This window comes from Ixodes scapularis, unplaced genomic scaffold (assembly GCF_016920785.2).
Source record: "Ixodes scapularis isolate PalLabHiFi unplaced genomic scaffold, ASM1692078v2 PGA_scaffold0__279_contigs__length_252992795, whole genome shotgun sequence".
NCBI lineage: Eukaryota > Metazoa > Arthropoda > Arachnida > Ixodida > Ixodidae > Ixodes > Ixodes scapularis.
Window position 1 is genome coordinate 16,848,529 of NW_024609835.1, and position 17,967 is coordinate 16,866,495.

At 44.0% G+C, this 17,967-nt stretch overlaps 1 protein-coding gene across 1 annotated transcript in view; it reads right to left on the minus strand.

Moving 5' to 3' along the window:
- Positions 1-3,346: 3,346 nt before the first annotated feature.
- LOC120846899 (insulin-like growth factor-binding protein complex acid labile subunit) overlaps positions 3,347-17,967 on the minus strand; it is a 35,982-nt gene continuing 21,361 nt past the window's right edge. The window contains exon 3 of the mRNA XM_040218806.1: positions 3,347-3,876. Coding sequence (XP_040074740.1) covers positions 3,347-3,876 — 530 coding nt within the window. The remainder of the gene's footprint in view (positions 3,877-17,967) is intronic.

The following is a 17,967-nucleotide window of genomic DNA, read 5'->3' on the forward strand; positions in this document are numbered from 1 at the left end:
TCCCTTATGAACGACGTTTTTAGGAAACGAATATGTCGCTTAACGCCCTGTTCCCAATAAAAAAATACCTTTGTTTTTCCGGTGACAAAGAAATATAGTAGTTTTGGCTAGGGCTGTCCAATCAAGCTTCCGTCATGTCCCCTATCCACAGGCAGGTTATTTTGGCGTCAGTTGGCCACGCTAAACTGCAAGAACAATTTTTAACGACTTGAGTTGGACGGATATGGGAGCCATGTTTCGAATTTAAGGTTCCATCGTGGGACTCTTCGCTCTGCGTGTTACCTGTCTCAGAAACTTTCGAAGTTTTTTTCTGAAACAGTTAGCGCCAGAAGAAGTTATGGCGTCCTCTGTCGCCGGTATTGTACCGCCAATATTGGTCCAGATGCCTAGCTTGGCGTTGTTCATCGCGTGCGCTCTGCTTCGGCAAGAGTTCGGCGATTTCCATCCCCACATGTTTGGTCAAAAAGGAATAAATCTGGACTATCCGGCTACGCATTGGATGTATCGGAGCGCGGAACAAACAGCAGCAACACAGTCACTGTGCCAATCCGTGAGCCACATTTCGTGGCTGCACTTTGAAACAGAAACCGAAGGCATCCAATCAGAATCTGGAGCACATGACGCTGCGTAATGCATGGGAACACTTTCTTGGTTTGTGGTGCGTTAAATATAAAAAAATAGGCTTTCGCCGCATGAACGGCCCAGTCTGAAAGAATTGGCTCTCGGAATAAGAAGGGTTAGGTTTTCATATACTTTATTTTAAATTCAGTGGCAATGCCGGAGGCATTATAGAGGCGGGAGGGCAGAATTATCAGTTTGTCGGAATCATAAAAATAGGGAATCTGCAGGACATTATATACAAAGCGTAATCTAGCAAATGTATAGTCGGAACATTTCATCAGGTGGCTGCACCGCCACCCTTGTAGGTGACTACAGGGTGACACAATGAAAAGTACTACTTTGGATTACGTGACCCGTTCCCAGGGCCAATCACGTGCGCATCTGGTCCAGTCGAGAGGCCTTTAACAATGTACTGATTTAGCAAATAGTCGAACTCGGTTACATAAAAAGAAATGCCCCATCGTTTGCTGTATACTGTGCAGTGCCATCGACCATGAAGTCATTCGAACGTTGTTCGATATTTTTATAGTCAGGTTTGTTATTTTTAAACGCGGCCTGTTCGGGAGTCTGTTTAGGAGTCTACACACTTCTTTCCAGCGAAGAACAATACATTTACCTAAGGTATGGAAAATTGTGTTTCGAAACCCATACATCCTGCTACTTTTTGGGCGAAAGTAAATTGAAAAGAGTGACACAGGCATGGAACTCCGTAAGTCAGGTAAAACATGATTGCCAATATTTACTAGTCTGTAGAATTAGTTCTGCAACCTTGGGTCACGAGCTGTGTAAATGAACTCTCTTATATTAACACCGACGCAGGGCTCATTCGATTGGCCTGCACCAGCCCGCAGCGGTGGAGAAAAGTGCAAGGAAATGTATACTTCTGGTTGTGTTTTCAGATAGGCTGCACTCATAAATCGAATAAGACGGTATGCACCAAGTGCAGCTGGTGCAGGAGATGCACGGAAATCGAAAGAACCCCCAGTCATGACAATGTATCATGAAATGAAATTAGTCAGCGACACTGCGCATGCCTCGTCACAGTATTCACCGTAGGCTCCCATTCACATCCCAGACTACACATTTAGGTCGATTCCTTTAATATTTTAGACTCATCATTCGTTAAGCTCGCTCCGTAGGTTGCAGTAATTTTGTGAACAAGTGCTCTGGGAAAGATAGATAGTATAGACAATGTTTTTGAAGTGTTGTGCACAGAAACCAAACTGGAGTATGCTTCACAGACTGGTGGGGGGGGGGGGGGGGGTGGAGTAGAGTATCATACATATATACAGTTCAATATAATGGTCTTCAAAATAGAATGCTTTGAACGAAGGCAGCAAAATACTCTACATATGTGGTGCACTGTGAATATTGTTCCGGAACGGTGCCTCATGTGTACAGAATGTCAAGAATTGCCACTGCATCGGCAAGGGCCGGCCGCAGTCCTTTCCTCAAGAATGGGGAGCTTGAGCAGTCTTGTTTTTGCACTATTGCGGGGGTATCAGCTAAAAATATGTTAAATTCCTTGGAGATATTTAAAACGCGTATTTAGCGGGTAAAAGGGTTGGCTGCTTTGCTGACACCCTGGTTGTTATATATCTAACACTTACCATATTGATTAAATGTCAAATGAAAACCAGTTACAACATAGAGCGGTCATTATCTCGCTTGAAAAGAATATACGGTAGTTAATTGTGTCATAGAATGCTACTCGAAAAAGAGTCGTTTAGGATAATCCGTCGAGCACACATTCAAAGAAGTCGAATAAAAACTGCAATCAGCCACATTAGGACAATCGGTAGACTCCAGATATTCCAGATTTCCAGACAGGCAGCACCGGAAAGTATTCTTGTACGAAGTGTGTCATTTTCTCGCGAATGCGTGACAGCGTCGGAGCAGCATCGGATATTTCTTATCCAAGTGCAAAAAACGATCAGCTGAAGCTCCCTCGTAATTGTTGTGCAGGTGCAAAAAGTACACTTAGTGAGAGCGCCTGGGGCCGCTCGACGAGTCTCGCAACAGTACGTGGGTCTAGAATATCATGCCAAGTGCCACTTAGAAAGCACTTAAACATGCGCACATTTGTAAAACACAGTTCCAATTCAAGGTAAAATGAGTCAGTCCTGCTGCTTTGTATTATCGCTAAAACAGATTCGCAGTCCTAAAGTTTATCAGGTGTATTTTTTCGCGCAACAATTAACGGGAAATTTACGAATTATTTTTCTTCGTAAAGGAAACTTATCACAAAAGAAAGGCGAAATTGAAACAACCAGTTTTGCAATTTGATGACTCAGGCAATATTGTCAAGCAAGGGTTTCAGCCCCCCGAAATCCAACCGACCCTATATTATGCGCGCGCATTTTGACGCCCCCTCTTCTCTCCGCACGCCAAGTCATGCACATGCCAGCCACCTCAGCCGCCCTTGTGAAACATTCCTGCCCACGGCACTGTTACCAAAACCTTTGACGCGAAACGGGGAATAAGCGCGATACCCTCACTGTACAGCCTCGTATATTGGATGCTTGATCCGGCTTGCTTGGTTCGAGGCTGGGATAGTAAAATCGTGTGGCACAAAAGTCGATCCGTCATTCTCTCGCTAATCGTAGAAAACTAGGGTCACCGCCTTCTAGCTAATCCGATCTCCTTATCACTCAGATCTCTCACTCAACAAATACAAATCGTTTTCGTTAAAAAAAAAAAACACACTAATAAGCTCTATCATGGATCACCTACACGTAGACAGGGTCTTGGAGAACGCAGTCAGTCCCATAAACTGGAGTGCCTGAAGCGCAAACGCCGTGGATTTAGCTGGGCTCCCGTTGCTTTTCCGAGACCCAGAAGGATGTTTGCGCAGCGCCTTCTGCTGGCTGAGCACCACCTCCACGTCGTTGTCCATCGACTGCGCGTCCCGGTCGCGTTCATTTTCGGTGGCCGTGTCATGACCATTCGAAACGGCGCCTTCGTCCACGATCTTGTTTCCTTCGTTGTCGTCGCCGCGTTGTCCCTTGTCTTCGACTGACGGACGACGCGGGGGAACCTTGCCGCGCGATGCCGTGCCGAAGCGGGGTTTCGCGTAGTCCTCGGAGCAGCCCAGCTGACTGGCACTGAGTCGGGACACCTTGCTGCTGCTCAGGTTGCCCTGGGCTTCGAAGTCGCACTTGACGTGTCGCAGCTCGCGCCGGAACTTGTCGCTCCTGGTGGCATTTTCCAGGTGCAAGATCCAGGCGAGGCGGCAGTCGCAGCTGAACTTGTTGCCTGGGAAGAGAAGGAAGAGAGAATGGTCTGGGGATTAATCAAGTCATTCGACAAGTCAGCAGGCTGTTTTGTGAGAAAACTGTAATGAACACCTAATAAAATCTTCTGTGTCTGAATTTACTTAGCGGAATCGGCAACACGAGTGTCGAGCACTACTGGAGCTCTAAATTACACACTCGGCAAGAAACTTGACGAGATCTCTGACGGCCGCGAATGACCAGCGCCGCGCTGCGATTGGTCATCACGAAGGTCAAGCGCGGAGGTAGCTAATTGCGGCAGTCCGAGTGTGCAACTTCGAGCACCTGGTCTACTTGCAAGAGTGGGGGCTCGACAAACGCCGGAAAAGAGAGACACCTCAACAGACGCAAATCCAGCGGTCCTAAGTCAATCGCCCTAAAGGCTGGACTCAATGGAAAGGATATGCGCCGAAACACCGACTAACTTCTTCCGATGACACGTCCGCTATGCGCGCGGCTCAACTGAGCCACTGTTCTTGTGCCGCGCTTATGACGCGTTCACATTGGAAGCGGGTCCGCATCGTGATGCGGATCCGCGGGTTCTCAACCGCAAGCGGCTGATATTGAGCGGTGGGGAGCGTTCTTGCCAACCGCTTTCGCGCACTGCGAAGCGGTAACCAATCGCACCGCAACGCGATGCTGACGTGACGTCGGCGGCTTTCAAAAGAACATGGAATTTGTCACTGGTGAGGCATCCTGTCGCTGTAGTCTATAGTGTTGCAGCAAATCAAATAATAAGCCTGATGTTCACGTTCGTCGCTTGAATCCGTCGCGGAAATAATTTACCGCTCTGCTCCAGTGCTTTGGTTCGGGTAAGCTAGCTTGTTTGTTATTCGGGGTTCCAAAGCTCGTGGCTGCACCGCCTTGTCAGTCTTTGCCCGTACAACATCAGAACCCGATCCCGATTGACCAAAATGAGAGCTTTTGTACCCCCTAAGGCAGTCACGTAAGTACTGAAAGCTTTCGAATCTGTGCATGACCGACAGGAAGGCCGATAGAGACGTCGTGAACCTAATTGCGTATCCAACAAACTACCGCGGAGCGGGCAGGGTACTTGCGCTAGCTCGTCCTGTAACGTTTCTATAGCACCAAAAGGAGTAAATGAATTCTACTGATCAAATAATGTGTACGTATGTGATGATGCACAAATACTCCAAGCGCGCACTGTTCGTCGCTCTTTTTAAGAGTGCGCCGTCGTGCTCGGTCCCGTCCACACGTAAATGAGGAGTCTTAACAGATCATTTTTGCGCTCCGGTAACGATACTCGATAAAGAATACACCGCTTGCACAAAGTCGCCGGGAAAGTAACGGATACAGTTTTTTGGGATTTTTGTGTGTCTAATTTGACTCCCTTTTATCTCGCGCCTTGCTCTCGTTGCTATGATGTCGACTGCCTGATTGTTCAAGAGCCCAGATTGGGGGAGACAGAAAAGAGGGGCGATCATTGGAGTATGGGGCAGATCACAGCGCAACGAGAATACATTGTAAGACGTCGCTTAGAAAGGAAGGGCAAGAATAGGCGACAAATCTGGCCTATTCTTGCAGTAGCAACTAAATGTCGCTATGTTCTTACTTTTATTCTTTGTCTTGTAATGTTGATTGGAGGAAAAAAATTTTGGTCCTGCGGTTCTTTAGACTTCTCACACAAGCAAAGCCCAGCTGCGCGCACATAGGTGACTCAGAAGAGAATGCCCCCGACCATTCCTTCAAAGTGAACCCGTCCCGCATGGACAGCTGACATTGTTTTCAAGACAGAGGGACAGTTTGCCCCCCTCGTTGTTTGTTCGTATCATATTCGGAGTAGTGAGCGTCTCTGGCGGACCGTGGGGCGGGGTTTTGTTCGGTGCTATACTCCCTTTTCACCTGACGTCCGGACGCACCGCACGCTACGAGCTATCCCAGCCAATCCCGCTCTGTAAACGCAGCCGCTTTCCGCAGCCGCTGTGCCCCCTCTCCAAGATCACGTGACATTCAACCGGCCTTGGATTGGGTTCGATGGCTCCTAGCATCCGCTGCGCTCGGACTCAAGGTGAAACGGAGTATAGCCGGTGGTGGCTTCGTTGGTGGTGGATTCTCCTCTCGTCACTTACACCTCGATCAAGTCTGTTGTTTGTTTAACGTTAGACAACGACGACCAGTGCACGTTTTCCACTCTTCCGCCGCTTCTTTATCTTCCCCTCCTACCCTGTCGACCATTGCCTGCTTCCTCATCCCCCATTCTGAGGAGGATCTCCTGACTTGCAGAATCTCGAGTCTGGCCGTTGGCCTTTAACGCCGTCATGCATCGTTACCGTTTGCTCGTCACCCACAGCTGTACCCGACGTGCGCCGCCAAAGTCTCACAAGCATGCATTGTGCTCCCTTGTCGGCGCACGATGACTGCTTGTCTAACGAAATTAATTATTTCACTCGAGAAAATATTCCAACAAAAAACAGTGTCGATCCTACTACAGTTTTACCGAAGCGACACAAACGTTCCAATTAAAGAAAACATTAAGATTAATCTTTATTTTACATAAATAATACCTTTTATTTCGAACAAGTTGCCCTCAACTTGGACACAACCGGATGGATATTCGTGTGCACTTATGCGCACGATGAAAAAGTGAAGAAAATGCAGTGTGTTGGATGTGTTCGCTGCCGCGGTTTCTGAGCACATGTTAATATACCAGATCCAAGGGGACAGCAGACATACGCAATTGATTCCATCAATTCATCTCGACACACGAGGACGATGACAATAAATCTACTGCCTATGCCCGTGCAGAAAGTTATTTAATACTAGGTACGCAATTTTTCATAGAAGGAAGTGAAGAACAGCGCGTCTTCTCAAGCTTTCGTGTGTATTTTATGGGATTAAGAAGAATATATCTAGTTTAGAAACCAGGTACTTCAATACGAAAGCGCCGAGAAAGTGACGGATAGAAGGAGAGAAGAGCGCGCAGTGACGTCAGAATGCCGAACTCTCATTGGAATGATTAGTGGGTAGAGCAAAAGCTAGGTGCTTTTGTTTCCACTGCACTCTCCGAACGCGTTAGAACGCGGAACGCCGGCGTCCGGTGTTTGGCATTCGCATTCGAACACGTTCGGCCAGTGTAGTGGGCACAAGGGCAGCTGTACTTAAGTCTACCCACTAACCGTTCGTATGAGCTCCTCACCCTCACTTTCTCGGCGCCTAGAAATAACGAGTAAACATGTATAATAGGACACTGGGTTAACTCTCTTAATACCGAATATAATTTAACGAGCATAGGACTACAGTATAATAAGAGAAAAAGTTAGTTCAGTGGGGACTACTGAATGAATTATTAACAAAATGAAATACAGTGAAATGTGCACTGCACCAAATTTAGCGAAGTACACATCGAAACCCTTCAAAGTGCCATTTATCGGCGAAGATATTTAAATCAAACACGTCACTCACTATTTCAGCATAAGTGAATGAAAAAAAAAAGTTTAATGGGCTTTGAATTCAGATTTTTGGACATAATCGTCGAAACGAATACAGACGTGTTTGGAGGTTGAAGACTGGAGGCTGTTTATTGCTTTGTTAGCGTTGTTACTAACCAATCTTACACAATTTGTGACCAAATGTGAATTGGCATCACCTAGGTGCACAAACAGCTGCCCGCTAAATCATTTTTTGAAAGTTTTGTTAAGGGTCTTTTCTCTGTCATTTTTTGAGAGTAAGTTTATTCCATTACAGGTTTTGTGAAATTGCCTATATATTTTTAAACCTCTCCTGTAATGGCCTCCAAGAAAAGGCCTGCAGTAATTATAATAATAAAAACCCTCACGGCAAGCACGTCGGTGCCCGCCTTATTTCTCACCACCCGTTTATACATTAGAAGGCCTCGTCAAAATAGCCCGATCTCGCATTTGTGAAGAGACAAAAATCGCGCTTTTGTCGACAAGTCTCGCCTAACCAAGAACTTTTAGGTCCCGTCTCATCACCGGCCGCGGAAGCGCTCACTTTTTTTTTATTGCCCGATTCTAAAATCAGACCCTCACATGATGTTCCAGGCAATCCTAGAAGGACATACATCCAATACTCCCGTTCTGTTTGCTCCGATCGATTAAGCGGTTGTCCGAGTATTTGCTGAGCCTTTGTTTAATTGTCTGCAACGACGGTCCTTTCGGGCGGCCCGGACAGCGACATGACGTGAGAAACAGACACCGAGTGTCACCCGAGCCACGTCATCCGGGACGATGATAAGTGCCCCAGTCTTTGGATCAATCTTTCCAGAGACCGCATGACCCGTGTGTGCCTTCTGTCGTTTGGGTTTGCTTTCTTTTAACATGAAACGTTTGTAGGTTGGGTTTTCAGGTGAAGTGAAGCCTCATAAAGCATAACCACGAATTTCTACTCTAAATTAAGGGCAAAAAATGACGTCACGGTACTTCATGTAACGTAACCTGACCACAACTTGATCGTATTTAACATCAGAGCGCACCAGAAGAAAATAAAACTGACGTACACAGGCACATTAAAAAGAAAAAAAAAACACAATCGCTCAGCGCAGACTCAACTCTTGGTTTGTATTGATTATCTTCTTAGTACAATGTTTGCTCTTTGTACGTAGAAGAAGAAGATAATCAATAAAACGCTGAGCGATTGTGATTTTTTTTTAAATTGCCTGTATTCGTGAGTGTGCTTCCTTCTGGTGCGCTCTAACCTTAAATAACATGAACCACCATCTCACCCAGTCATCAGTCTTAACACTAATTCAGTTTCCCCTCTAAATTTAACAAAAACATAGACGCCGCGTGACATGCTCACGTGATCTATACTCCAATTCAGCTTCCCCGCTCGATTTAGCGGGAAAATTTATGTCACGTAACCTTCGCATGAAATCAGTTTGCACGCAACAAGCCATTACTCCCATACTCTGGGACACAGGCCGACCCGACGGGGAAAGTCAATGGTCAATGAGTCAATGACTCCATAGGGTGGAGAGGAACCAATGGGGTGAGGGGGTGGGTAGAGTCAGTGGGGTGGAGTGAATGGGGTGAAGAGGTGTGGAGAGACCCGGAGGCGCAGCTCGAGAAGAAATGCCTGGAAGTTACTAGCGCTACACCAAGAATGTTCCACGTCGCAACACAAATGCAGGGCAATTTGAGATTTTTTTTTTCCTGGTTCGGTGGTTTGACATTCTAGTCTGGCCATAACTGCTGCTTAAACTACGGATTCCAGTCTGCGCGCCGTTGGCTTCGGAAGCATAAAAGATATAAAACAAAATAAAACCAGAATACCAAACATACTGATGTTTTTTTTAGAGTTTATATTGTCACTCTAAATGGGTCCTTTACGAACACCTAACGAAATGGTGCTACTCCAATGTTTAGAAAGGTGGCGGAGGTCGCTAGCACTATGCGTGAGGGATAAGTTTTGAACCTCTCCTTGGTTGATCATATTACTGCGTTAATATTTTATATCGTAAGAATCACGTGGTCGTAAGTATTCGTCCTATTTGGAACTTACATACCTACCTGCCCTCATGCCACCTAAATCAATAGTGTTTGTGTGTTTTTACTTTCATCGTTGTTTACATCCTGATGTGTATGGATTGTTTTAGTCCGTACTGAAAATGGCATGAAAAGAATTGTCAACCGTGCCATAGTTAAGCTAACTAAAATAATTCTCAAGTAGTTTTGATATATAGCTTCTAGAAACTTTTGTATAAAATAGGGTCGTAAACACTTTGTACCGTAAAACCTCAATTGAACTCACATGAGTCAGGAGTGGGTAACAAAAATAAGTAGAGGACAAATAGGCACATATGTATATAAAAGAGAGGCCTAAATTTTTACTTTTAACATCGGCTATAGTATACTTGGTAGCGTACGAATTACCGACCCTTTGAAATCCATGGGGCAAAAGAAAATACGCGGAATCAAAATCCGATCTTTATTTTTTATTCTTGCTAAACAAGATGCGTTATCAACGAGGTGTTCCCAGAAACAAATTTACAAAACTTCCATATTTTTCCTTATTACGCATTGCCTAAGGCTCATTTTCCGCCCAAATGTAGCAATAGCCTGTCTAAACTATATGCAAGTGTAAAAACTAACCTTTATCTCAATCAAAAATTACGCTCTGCCAAAACTTTCAACGCAAAATGGGGCTTGTTTTTTTTTTGTTCGTTTTCGAAAACTGGCGCTATTTAGCTCCATGTGTTCGAGGGGTCAGTCGGCCGCCATTTTTCTACTGAAATTTTCAGAAAATCGGATCATTTTTATTAGGATCACGTTTATTTCTGAAGCTTTGGCTATGTGTTCGAACCGTTAACGCTACATTAGGGCGAAAAATGAGCGTAATTTATTAAAAAAAAAACAAAAAAACGTAGAGCTTTTTTGGGGGAAATCCCCTGTAGCTCAAACAGCACTGGTAGGTTCCGAAGGCGACAGTAACACTGAAATAGCCGAAGGTAAAGCATTGACATCCACGGACACAAAATATAAGTATACGTTCTCATTTTCATTACATGAAAATGGCGCCGCTGTGCAAAATCGAAATAGGTTGAGTTGCAGAGACAGATAGCCATTACTTCTGGTGGGGTGCGAATCATCCGAATCGGCATTTCAGGTTCGATCGCTGGCTTAGTTTATATCGGCTTTGCGATTGGGAGGAGAGGATGATATCGTGGAGGTGGCGTAAGCAAATTAAGGCGAAGCCTTGAGAGGCCTAAGAAGAAAGAAACGAGAGGAGAGAACGAGGGAGAGGGTAATGCGGAGATCAAGTCGTCTCCTTCTTACGCAGGAGTTGCGGTGACGTCACAAAGACCCCGAGCTCTCATTGGCGCTGATGGAAGGATAGTGGGTAGACCTCATAGCAAGATACTTTGAGGTATACCCACTATCCTTGGTGCAGAACCAAACGGAGCTCGGCGTTCTGACGTCACCACAAGCCCCGCAAAGGAAGCAGACGAACTTGCGCTCCGTATAGAATGTCACGCTGGCTCACGCGCCGTTCAAGAAGACGCAAAAAGTAAGGAAATACAAGGAAAAGAGAAAGGAAGAAAAACTTCATCAAGCGTGCCTAGAAGAGATGCGTGTCGCAACCGAGTCCAGCTTTCTAAGAAACGACTGCACCATCATGTCTTCAACTTGGGTCCAGGGTGCTAGATTGTTGTTACTGCGCGTTTTCCAGGGTTAAGCTTTCCGATAAACAAGCTGAACAATATCTTAGTGCCAATCTGCATGTCAGGCAATTAACCCCCATTTTTTTTTCCAGGCACTAAGCTTTAATGGCAAGGAGCCAGTTAAGCGCCAATTAAGATTGCGCATAATTGGACAAAATAGAAATGGGAATAGAAAAGACAAACAAACAAGAACCTGAAAAAAAAAGAAAATTTTGTGCGTTTGTGTTTTTGTGGGACGCCCACCTTTGACATTTTCCTTTGTACTTTCTGTTGTTTATGTGAGGTTTAACTATTCCCCCTGAACCATGTCTTCCGTGAAGAAAAAATTCGGAGCCTTTCGATTCGGCATTCGCATCTTCGTGGAGGTATTCGGCAATCCCCCCGACAATATGGGTGGATATTCTTAACAAATAAACATGTCAGCAGCAAAAAAAAAAAAAAAAATACAGTCAGCAGATATTTGCTACATCCTGTCTCGATCTTTGCGTCTTCGTGACGTAGTATCGAAGCGGGCCGACTGAGGACCATCATCCCTCAGGCGGGACAGACAGGCGCCTCTGTCTCCGAATTCCGAAATCCAAGTCTCCGCCAGGCGTGGGAAGCGGCGATGATGGATGCAGCTTGCACTGTCGAACGGGGACAACTTTTCTGCTTTCCTCCTACCATAAAGAATATCGCGACAGTGAGGCGTCCGCGTCGAAACCCCATGGTTTCTTTGCGTTACTTGTTTTGTTTTTCTTCCAGTCCACTTTTGCATGCTCGTTCTCTCCTCGCTCGCGAGTGTGAGGAATGGCGCAAGAATCCCCCATTCGTCTTGTTCCCGGTTTTCTCTTTCTCGAAAAAAAGGAGGAGACCTGGCTGTGAGCTTACTTTTAGCCCCCCCAATGATGTTCCCTAAAATAAGAGAGCAAAACAAAAAATAATAATGGCGGAAGCAGCCACGTGTCCGTCCACTAAGCGCGAAACATCACTTCTCATAAGGGAAGAATAATCGGCAGCTCGAAGGAGAAAGGGTCACCGTCGAAACGGTGTCTTCCGACTAAGGGTCGTAATCTTTTCAGATGCTCAGAGGCTTCTCTTCCTCCAAACTCCACGAAAAAAGAAACAAAGAGAAACTCAAGGTGATGTTGAAGGGTGACCTGGAAACGGGACAAAAGATAATTAAAAAAACAAAATGAACGCGAGCTTAAAAGCTACGTAAGTAATAGTGTTCTGATGAACGTGTTGCTCACCGTATAGTAATGGAAGTACTACAATATTGCTCCAATGTAAGTGAAACACCCGCTACATGCGCAACCAACAACGAAGGAAGCCTCGATAGGCAGAAGAAACGGGAAGCAGTATTATTTGGAAATGAGTAAATATGGTGCATTGTCACATAAAAAATTCGCAGAGGGCTCTAGGAACTTTTAAAAAATTGGTACGAACACGAAATCGCGCAAAAAAGACAGACAAGAGAGCAGTCAGGACAGGCAGCCACTCAACCTTGTTTATTTTCCGCTTTTTTATTTTGTCTAATTATGCACTAATACCCCGAGAAATTACTTCATTAAAATCAATGTTTAAATAAGGCGAACTTTCGCCAGCAACTACTATTTAAAAAAAAAAAAAAAAATTCCATATCCCACAGCGCTTTAAATGCACAGCATTTATAGGTCCAATATGACGTCACGGTGTAGCGTGATGCTAAGTCACGTGAGCGACCGCCTGACGTGACATCAGACCGCGTCACTGGACGTCACATATGACGTCATTGTGTCGCGTGACCTCACAGTGCCACGTGAAGCCACACTAGCGTGCGTTCTATTGCAAAGCAGCTGTTGCTTTTAGCCGTTTTTATTTTCCTCCATAGCTACTTCTGGGGCTTACGAAAAGCTCTGATCTCAGCCCCCGGCAAGCGCTACTAGACGTATCATCCTTCCCAGTAAAGTGGTCGTTTTCTTGTCCGGGCAAAGTGAAAAACGCAACCTGATAAAAAAAAAAAAAAGTAAGTTCAACTTTGATAAAATATATTTTAAAAAACAAAAAAACTATATGCGTAAACGAAAAACTAAGTAATTCCTTATATGCGTTATATGTAAGAAAATTTTTTATTCTAAAGTTTAGCTAGCCAGACTGAGCAAAACAAAAAATTCTTCGTTGCTCTCTAGAGGTTCCTACTCAACTTGCTTTGCAAGTTGAGTTGGAATTTTTCAAGCTGACGAGTTGAAGCCAAAGGCAACTCGCAAATTGCCTTCGCTTTAAAAAAAAAACCACTTTTTCTCTAACCCCGACAGACTCTAATGCAGGGGTCTCAAACTCAGCCGCCTCGGTGGCTCCGAGGCGAGAGCGCTGGCCTACGCATCCCCATGTGGCGGGTTCGAATCCCGGCCGAGGTGCCCGCAATCTGACGGAGGCTTATTTCGGAGAAGGCGCCGTAAAACCGAGCTTTCGGTTGCACGTCAGAAAATCCCCTGGTGCTCGAAATTAATCCTCAGGCCTCTGCTGGGTCGTGCCAGATGCCCATCGTCGGTTTGGAACGTAAAACTCTCAAATCTGACTTTTGGCGTCTCAAACTCATTAAGGTGTAGGCACCAGAGAGTCCACGCCCAAAAAATCAATAGCCAACCTTTAAAAAAAATTATATGGCAAATAAATAAAAACAGCGATGGTGTTTTACGTTACAAAGGAGCTAAGTCTCTCAACGACACTTTACATGTTTTTGTTCTTGTTTTTAGTAAAGGGGACAGCTCGTGCTCGCTGCTTATTGTAAATGATCATTTTTACCGTTGATATATTTTCCATTGATCATCCAAACGTGGGTCCATATACACATAATGATTAATCGATGGAAGCACAGTGTAATTTCCCTATCCTTCAATTAAGTTCAGAATCAGACAATATTTGTATTGTAATTGAAGTTTCTCTCGGTTACAAGACTGAGCTTGGTGCTTTATTTTTGGCAGTTGTTCCTGCTAAGCGAGAGCTCATGAATTCCAGGTGCGTCATGAGCAAAAGGATCGTGTTTGGAGCCTAGAGGGGAATTGCCGTACATGTGATGAACATCACGAAGAGCCGAGAAGCAAAAGTTAGGACCAAACAATACTCGATTAAAAATATATAACAGAATAGTGCAAAAGATGCTAACATGTCGTTAGAGCAGAGCTACGGTTCGAGTGAAAATGACTGGACGACATGAAACGATGAGACGCGTAGTGCTGGAGACAAGGGAACGAGGGACGCAGCCGCCGGATGAATTCGGGCCGCGTCTCAGCAAGCCGCGGGCTGCGTGTTTGAGACCCCTGCTCTAATACTTACTTGTTTTATTTGTACTTCCCTATTAGCCTTACGTGAACTGATGTCAAATACTATATACCAGTCAACATGTTCTAAACGTAATTTGCCTCTGAAGAGTAAAAATATTAAAAGTGACACACGTCAACTTTTACGTTATGTGACTCCTCAAATACTTTAAAAATGAATTGCATAACGTGCATTTTCGAAATTTCAGGGATGGGAAAGCTAATTTGGCTTGGATTTTAGGAGGAATTTACGCTCATTGTTCTCAAAATTTAACCTTGTTTTCTAGCTCGTTTGCCTTGCTTCTTTATTATGTTCATGTCGCTGCTTTTTTTTTTTTCTTTTTTTTTTTGACGTGTAGTGAACTTCGTTTTTGACTCCACTTTTGACGCTTTGAGCCTTTCTATGAATGGCTATATTGCTTACCTGTTTTTATTACTTACTGATGGATTGCCTTTTGGCATTAGTGTTTCGGTAAGCGCGCCGTAAATTGAAAATACATAAATGTATCAAAGCATTAGCGGTTTACAAAATATGCAAGTAAAACAAGCGCATTCACACATCACTGAACGGAAGACAAGACCAGCAATCGGACATCAGACGTGGAACATACAAACAAACGAGAGCACTCATGTGAATATGAAAAAAAAATAAAAAGGCAGACAAAAAGGCGACATTCAAGTTACCAAGCACCAATCATAAGCATATAGCGAAAACAAAACCAAAAACACGTCCGCAGCGAGAAAAAATTGTGAGGTGTAGTTCAAAACACGGTATACATGCACTCTTTTTGAAATATATGAAGACTTTTTGTATGGAAGTTAAGTGTGCTAGAAAACACTGACTTCGGACGAGCTTGTTTTTTCTTTCTATATTCCAGATTGTTCGCGAATCAAAAGAATACATAGCAATAGTAATTTACGAATGCTTTCGGGTCATAATTTGATGTACAGAAGCCCCGGCCAGGAGGTGGAACCCGTATAGGTTTATATATTACAGTATTACAGAATTGAGTTGCCTTAGTACTGAAAATATTCGTTGTTTAACAGAACGTTTTTCCGTCTTGAAGCAGCCAATGAGAGCCAGTTCTTAGGTATTTGTTATAACGTTCCCCATTATTCAACTTATTATACGTAGTACAAACTAATTTTTTTAGATCCTCCCTTCCAGACATTGTGTCCAAGTATATGTACTGGTTACCGAAATAAAGCAACTATTCTCACGCGAAGAAACGTATTTAAAAATAAGCTAAATAAACTAAAATATTAGAATTAGGGCGTTTTATTATTATCTGACTATGCGGGTGGATTTGGTGGAACGCATTGGTACTTCAGGAATGTAGACATCAATTAATTTTATACAGGCACTGAATTTTTTCCTCCTGTTAAAAGCTTCCGCTAGTGGTTTGTGAACTCCTTTCCATTTTGCGTCATTATTCTTTTCTAATCCAATTAAGTACCGCACCCGTTTTCCGGCAATAAATAAACTTTTTGTGTATCAACGTGGAAAAAATGGCTTAAAACTGAAAAAATAAGAGATCTCCAATCTTTGACAGTAACTTCAAAAATAAAAGATGGAAAAAAAAGGGGGGGGGGAGGTAAACGAAAATTTTAACAAATAAAGTAAATCTTCGCGGAAATTTGGCTTTCTAGGCAGCTTCGGAATTATATAATTAAACACAGCGCAGAAAGACGAGGACCAGACAAAGAAGTGACACGGACGTAGCGCTGACTTACAACTGAGTTTATTGAACGCAAAATCGCAATATATATTTGCGGTGTCACGAACAAAAGAACAGAAAAAATTCAGCCCATGTGATGTATCACCAATAAAAATAAAATATGATAAAAAAATAAAAAAATAAAATGCGTTATGACACAGCCGTATAGAGTATGTGCTAAAAAAACGAGCAAGTCACGGAACCAGAAAAATCATCTCCTTGCCTGGTTTTTCTGGTTCCGTGATTTGCTAGTTTTTTAATGCAAGTTAAAAGGGCGAACAATGCAAGTTAAAATGGCGAACACTGCTCGTTCTTCCCTTCTTTTTGTGACTGCCATTTCGTGGAGAAAGAAAGTCGTAAAAGGTATAAAACAGTTACGGCTTTTCATTTACCGAACAAATAAACTACGCAATGCCGAAAGCTCATCCTCGCCTAGAATGTAGTGCTAGCGGTTCTAACCAGATTCAAAAGTTTAAGGAGTATCCGTTATGTCATTAAAAAGCAATAGGTGACTTCCTGAAAATTTTAATGGAAAAACAGGGCCCGTTTTTGGCTCTTTCAGGTAACTGGCGTCATTCAGCTGCATGTATTCGAGAGCTCCATCGGCTGCCATTTTCCCATAGAAAATTTGGAAAAAGTCACTTATAACTTTTTGTGTGAGGTAGCAGTTAGTTTCAAACTCTGGCGCCTCGTGTGGACCGCCAGCGTTACATTTGGGCGTAGAATAGCGTTCGGTCATGCGTAGTTTATTTTGTCGGGGAAAAAAAAACCTGGTACGTTTTTAGGACACCCTGTATTTCGTAACTGATGAACACCAAGAATTCCTTCTGAGCGGTATACACTAAACTTAAGTACAGCTTAAAAAGGTGCGCCTCTAAAACTAAGCGCGATACAGCCTCCTTCACAGGACTGACCCGAGGTTTCTTTTTTTTTAAATTTTATGTAAGAAATACTAAGAATGATTTTTCACCATCCAGGCACGACAACAAAGGGACGCGACAAGGGTCACTTTCGAGATTGTATAGTGGTTGTTCAAAGTATCATCGCGACAGAGGTTCTTTTTTTTTCCATTCCGGCCACATTATCAACACATTCCGACCACGTTTCTGCGTGAAGCACGGCGTCCAAGAAAATAGCACCCTTGCGGATTCGCTTCAAACTTAGGACAAGGGCGTCCGAGAATGCTGCTACCGTGACCGAACTCCCTGCGGGTGTTGTCGAAAAAGGAAACAGGACGGGCTTTTTCCATGATTTGACTACTTTCTTTTTTTTCACTTGTTATTATCTCGTCTAGAGTTCGATCTTTATCTCGTTAGTACTGTTTTTTGTGGCTCGAGAAATGTTTACACACTGACAACAAAAGCAATGCGTTTTTTGTTTTGTTTTTTTTTTTAAGTAGGACGTTTCTTTTTTTTTTTTTTAAATTTTTAAGTCCGGTCTTATGTCTGTCAAAATGAGTTTTTTACAAAGCGCGACCCACACTCTCAGAATTATCACCCGGAATACTACCCCCGCTGTGCACTTGGAAGGCCTTCCAAGTGTTCAATTATACCCGTGCCACACGGGCAACTAGAATGTCATTTCCAACCAATGACTTTCGTTTGATCAACGAATCGGCTCGCGATCTGTCGCGCGTGGAACGCCCCAACATCGGAGTGTCGCGCGCTGATTGGCAGATTGTTCAAATGTCATTCGTTGTAAATGGCATTCGAGTTCCCCGTATTAGTCACTCAGTCAACACGATGACCGCTCTGTACCGGTCCAATGGCGATGCTGCTTCTGCTTCAATAACAAGTATGGACGCCATTTTGTTTATGACAATGATTACTGGTGAAGTTGACCCCCAAAAAAGCCCCATAATTGACCTTTCTCCAGTGAGCCTCTGCGCATGCGTCCACCCTCCCGGCTTTCCCTCGCTTCCCGCTGTCACCATT